General features: G+C 59.6%; 2 protein-coding genes across 2 annotated transcripts in view; one reads left to right on the plus strand and one right to left on the minus strand.

Moving 5' to 3' along the window:
* Nucleotides 1-1681, plus strand: part of CUNH17orf50 (chromosome unknown C17orf50 homolog) — a 3062-nt gene extending 1381 nt beyond the window's left edge. The window contains exons 2-3 of the mRNA XM_007447050.1: nucleotides 1048-1369; nucleotides 1471-1681. Coding sequence (XP_007447112.1) covers nucleotides 1048-1369; nucleotides 1471-1681 — 533 coding nt within the window. The remainder of the gene's footprint in view (nucleotides 1-1047; nucleotides 1370-1470) is intronic.
* Nucleotides 1682-3480: 1799 nt separating this feature from the next.
* Nucleotides 3481-5604, minus strand: part of MMP28 (matrix metallopeptidase 28) — a 21016-nt gene continuing 18892 nt past the window's right edge. The window contains exons 6-8 of the mRNA XM_007447044.1: nucleotides 5260-5409; nucleotides 4762-4929; nucleotides 3481-3875 (exon numbers count right to left, since the gene is read on the minus strand). Of these exons, the coding sequence (XP_007447106.1) occupies nucleotides 3481-3875; nucleotides 4762-4929; nucleotides 5260-5409 (713 nt within the window). The remainder of the gene's footprint in view (nucleotides 3876-4761; nucleotides 4930-5259; nucleotides 5410-5604) is intronic.

Raw genomic sequence — 5604 nt, forward strand, 5'->3', positions numbered from 1 at the left:
CGACCCCGCGTCCCCTGCATCGGCAGGCGGACTCTCAACCACTGCGCCACCAGGGAAGCCCTGGGTCAGTGTTTGATGAGTGAGTGGTGGACACCTACCGGCGGCGGCCGTGTTATTTTCACATCAGTCCAAGAACTTCCCGCCTGCCAGGACTGCCGCTTGGGGTTGTGGAGTTTGTGTCCTGAACACCAGCAAGGGGGACAGTTGTGGCTGAAATCCAGCTGGCAGTTCAGGTAAAGCCTAGAAGGAGAAATAGACGCCTTTTCCTAATTGGCTCCCCCCTAGGGCAGCCTTTTCCTAATTGGTCTGCCCATGGGGTGGGAGGGCAAGAAAACTTCTATTTAGTCCGCTCATAAGGGGCACTTTTCCTGTTTTGCTCATCAGAGGCGTCCATTTCTAACAGTGCAGAGGCGCTGTGTGCCCACCTGCCTGCCCACCCCGCCGCAGGTGTTGCTGAGCTTTCTTAAGGTATGGCCCACTTTGAAGATGGAAATCCCGTTCCATCCAGAAAACAAAATATAAACCACCTATTAAAATTCCAATCAGTGCACTTAATGTTTATTGACAGCCTGCACAGAGATCAGTCCCCACCCCGGAGCCAGTTAGAAGGAAGGTGGTGATGAACCGCCATCTCCTCCGGGTTCGCAAGGCTCATTGCACCTGTTTGTTGATGGCTTCCCGCGGCCCCTGAGCCAGGCGCTTCAAACACACTCGATCTGATACCTGCCTTACAGTAACCCTTGAGATAGGCACTACATTTTCCCATTTTACAGATAGGGAAACGGAGGTGACAGAAGCGACGTGACTTGCCCCGAGCCTTCAGCTAGGAAGTGCGGGGACCTAGGAAATCAGGCCCTCCTTTGCCCAGGAAATCCTGCACACTCTGTAACCCTCTCTTGGAATCCTTTTGGCTCCGGGCATCTCGTGCGCACCGTCGTTCGAACGCCTGCCTATTTTTGTGGGGGGCGGGCGGGCTGTGGGCAACAGTCAGGGTACCAGGGTACCCAGGCCCTTCACTGACGACCTCCCCGCCCCCCACCCCCGCAGGCGTGAAGACCCCCTTGTGGAAGAAGGATCTGGAGCAGCCCGGGACCAGAGAGGCAGAGGCAGAGGCGGAGGCGGAGGCCGCGGAGCGGGGGCCGGAGGAGGACGAGGAGAGGCCGCTGGAGGAGCGCGGGGCCGAGGGCGAGGCGGAGGGCGGGGAGGCGGAGGGTGGCGAGGGCTGGGAGCGGGGCTCCGTGTCGTACTATCCGCTGAGCCAGGAGTCCAGCACCCAGCAGGTGGCGCTGCTGCGGCGCGCGGACAGCGGCTTCTGGGGCTGGTTCAGCCCCTTCGCACTGCTCGGCGGCCTGGCCCCTCCCGCCAACAGGTGAGGGCGCGCCGCTCGGCGGGGGCGGGATGTACTGGCGCCAGGGCCCCGGGCTGGAGCGGGCGGCGCGGTTCCCTGAGCGCCCCGGCCTCCGCCCGCAGGAAGCGGATCCCCCCGGAGGAGCCGTGCGTGCTGGAGACGCGGCAGCGGCGGCTGCGCGGCGCGGGCTGCGCGCGCTGTGAGATCCTTTTCTGCAACAAGTGCAGGAACCTGCACAGCTCGCAGAGCTACGTGGCGCACTGCGTTCTGGAGCACCCGGATCTCCGGGAGGCGCGGGCTTCTGGAGGCGCGGGGTCTGCCGTGGGCCTTTGAGCGCCCCCCAATCCCCGGCCTCTGTGGCCCTCCATCCTCGCCCGACTCCAAATTCCCCGCCACCCTCTCCTCTCCCCCGACGCGGAGCGCTCTCCAGCACGTACCTGAGAGCCGCCTTCCCGGAGCGCCCCTCTCCGAGCAGCCCAGCAGGCCCACCGCGGACGACCGGCCCCACCTGTCATCATTGCGGAGCCCAACATCACCTGGAGCTCCATTCCTCCAACAGCGCCTCCCGAGGGCCCCAGCGCCCGGGTCAGCACGCAGTGCCCACCGCCCACCTGACTAGCGCCCCCTGGTACAGCCTCACGCTCATCTCTGGGGTATTTCACGTCTTTCGGGCCCGGTGAGCAGAGGCGTCGCCTAGGGAAAATAACCCCTCTGGGAAACTTGCCCCTTCCCTCAAATCATTCAATAAAGCCCCTAATCAAAGTGTCAGTGCCTTGAGGTGGGGCGTGGGATAAAGATCGACCCTCCTCCCCTTCCCCTGGGTTCAAGCCAGAGGGAAAAGGGCAGGCGGAGAGACTCCTCCCTGCAACTCCCCCCCGGGCGGGGCGGAACAAAACCCTTGCAGCCAAGGGCAGTCAAAGGCCATTCTCCCCACCGCGCAGAGAAAATGAAGCTGCGGGGCCAGGAATGGCCACTGGCAGCTGAGGACTGAAGCTGGCCGGACCTTCCTCCCCTCCCGCGGGAAGCCCGGTCTGGCTGAGGTCAGTGTGTGTGCAGAGGAGGCACTGGCAGGTGTGCAGGGGGCAGGACTAGAACCAGCCCCAGAAGCCGCTGAGACAGAAGACTGGGAGGCCGGGGAGCTGGGTCCTTCTCCAGGAATCCCAGCTATTCTCGGCCGGCCAGCGGGAGCTCCTGGAATGCTTCGTGTGTGGCCAGGAGAATGGGGCCATTGTGAGCACGAAGCTCTCCCGGCCTGCAGAGCCCCCAGCGACTGCAGCTGTGCAGACCTCCAGAGAGGCCCCTGTCCTCCTCCTGCCACACAGGGTCCTTCATCTGGCCTGGGGGATGAGGTGGGCGAAGGATATTTTGATTTTTGAGGAGAGAGGCAGGGCCCCTCTCCCCATCACAACTACACACACGCACAACTCACTGGTCCCGGCTTTGACCGGAAGAACATGGTTGCAGCCTCCCTAGTATCCATACCCACCTGCTCTCACTGGAAACGTGTCCAAGGAAGGCTGCTTCCCCCCTCCAGGCCCACCAGCTGGGAGCGCCTCTTTATTCCAGCCTTCCCCCCACCCCCTGAAAGAAACAGGGCCCAGCAGGCCTGCATCGGTCTCCTTCTTGTTCTGGGTCGTGACACCCCTGAGGTTGGAGACCCTTGTACTCAATCCATCCAATCTTCCTGGGGGTGGGGCCTCTGATTAAATAAGACACAATCCTCCAAGGACTGAGCCAGGAGGTCCTGAGGGGAAGGGACAGTCTTGCAAAGTGGTCCCAACTTCTCCATTGAGTTTTGCATCCTTCCTGGTTGCCCAGTGCTGTGGCCTCATGGACAGGAACTGCACCTTTAGGGGAAGAAACAAAATCCCCAAGGCCTGGGGAGGAATGAGTCTTTGGGGAAAGGGCGGTGGGGTCTGGGATCCTTTTCGGCTTCTTGTTGAATTGATCCGACAAAGATCAATGTCTTGCCAGCACAAAGACATTCTCCAGGGAACAAATGCAGATGAACTTTCCTGCCTGGACTTCTGCAGGGAGGCTCAGAGGCTTCCAGACAGGGTCTGCCCTCGGGGCTGGGGATACGCGTTGGCCACGAGAGAGCGCCAGCAATTCACTAAGAGGTGGGGGCATCTTCAGAACAGGGTGCCCCCCGAGTTGGCGTGCCAGCAGCCCATCCAGGGCAGCTCTGTGGCCCAGCGGCCCGAGGGCGTTGCTCGAAGTTTGGCCTGGTCGAGGCGCCAGTAACGGTCGTCTCTGAAGAAGATGATGGAGCCGTCGGGCCTGGGCAGAGCGCCGCTGACCTCCTCAGGGACACCGCCCCAGTCCTGCAGGCCTCGGGGGTAGTAGGGCTCCACCTGCAGCCCCCCTCGGGCCAGCACGTAGTAGCGGGTGCCCTTGAAGAGGATGAGGCGACTCAGAGGAGGGAAGTAGAGGGCAGCATCCGGGTGGGGGGGCAGGCCCCCTGCCCGGCACAGCTGTGGGGAGCCCCACACTGGCTTGGGGCCCTGGAACCTCCAGCATCGACTCCCTGTGGGACATCGGCAGAGCCAGCGTGAGTTGGTGCGCTCGCCCTTTGGTCCTCTACCCCACCTCTGTCCCCCCATATTCCTACTCCCCTTCATGTTGGAGTCCAAGGTGGTCAGTATTTGTGATAATCAAAATAGATCAGTTGTAAACAGTAGAGGAGGGACTCTTGTGGCCTCCACTTCCAGCAGGTGTCCGCAGAGGGCAGGTTGCTCTGAAGGAACCTCCCCACCCCAGGTAGGAAGCACGCGCCCTCCCAGGTGAGTGGTAGACTTCAGGGAAGTCCAGGGGCTTTCTCCACAGCCATTACTACCAACAGTTCTGTGAGGGCAGGGAATTTTGTTTTGATCACTACTGTATCCCAACACCTCCAGCCGCGTTTGTAGAAGGCACTCAATATTTGTTGAATCAATGAACGAACACAATTTTCTCATGGAATATACTGCACATTCCTCAGACATTATGTTCTTTTAATCCTCCTTCCCCAACAAACCTGAGGGATTATTTTCCCCGTTCAACAAATTCAAGCTCCAAGAGTTAAGTGACAGGCCCAGACTCACACAGCCAGGATTCCAAGGAAGGTTTGTCCTTCTGCTGTATTGCAGAGCTCAGAGCCATCCTCTGCTTCCCTCTAGACTCTTCTCTGAAACTCTCCCACCCGCTCTCGCTCTCGCTCTCTCTCTCTCTCTCTCTCTCTCTCTCTCTCTCTCTCTCTCTCTCTCGGACAACCGTGACACCTGTGCCCCCCAATCCATCCTAAAGGAATCTCCTGGGAGAGTTTCTGGGGCCACAGGTTCAGCATGGAATTGAGACTCCTCCCCTCTTTTGACCTTGGGCAGACTCCTCCCCTCTCCAGGCTTCAATTTTCTCATCCGCCCCAGGGCTGGTACCTTTGAAGAAGTAGAAGTCTCCATCCTCCAATGACACCGCGGCAGCCTCAATATGGGGGGGCAGCCCTGCCCACCTTTTCTGTAGTGGGTGGGGCTCTGAGACGTTGCCATCAGCTGTCACCTCCCAGAACTGGTTCCCTTGAAATATGTACAGTCGATGTTGCCCATCTGCCCAGAGACAAGGGAAAGTTGACGAGTGATCATCAGCCTCCTGCCTTCTTTCCAGGGAAGGTGCTTCCCTAGAACCCAGCTTCCCAAACTGACGAGAGAGGATGCAGCAGAGAGGATACAGCATGCACAGCTCGGGCAGAGGGGAAAGTGCAGGAGGAAGCAGAGTTTTGCTTGGCGTGGGCTTGCTACCCTGCAGAATGCTTGTGACTTGGGATTTCTGGATTTTATAATTCATCCTCCAACCTTGTACTCCAGCTCTGGAGACCCCTGGAGATGTGGAGGAGGAGGAGGGAAGAAGGAAGCAAGGAACCAGCGGGACCATCTTACCTACAGTGATTGCATCGAAGGAAGAGTGGCAATATTTAGGACCTCGGGTTTCGGGGCGCCTTCCTTGGAGTCTGTGGGGGTCCCAGGCCTCAAAGTCCGTGAACAGCTTTCCGGGGAGCTGGATGGCCCCTGAGCCGCCCTGGGGCTTCCCTTCACAGGGAAGGAGAGAAGTGGGAGAGAATGCACACTGGTTGGGGGTGTGTTGAGTGCTCGAGACCTCCCCCTTGGTTCATTTCATTATCTGACATGAGGGGCAGGGATGGAGGGCAGGGGTGGGGGGTTAAGAATTGTCCTTGGTTGTTGGTGTTATAACCATAGCACCAAACTCAGAAGTCCTCTTTCCTG

The sequence above is a fragment of the Lipotes vexillifer genome, unplaced genomic scaffold (assembly GCF_000442215.2).
Source record: "Lipotes vexillifer unplaced genomic scaffold, Lipotes_vexillifer_v1.1 scaffold1252, whole genome shotgun sequence".
NCBI classification, from domain to species: Eukaryota; Metazoa; Chordata; class Mammalia; order Artiodactyla; family Lipotidae; genus Lipotes; species Lipotes vexillifer.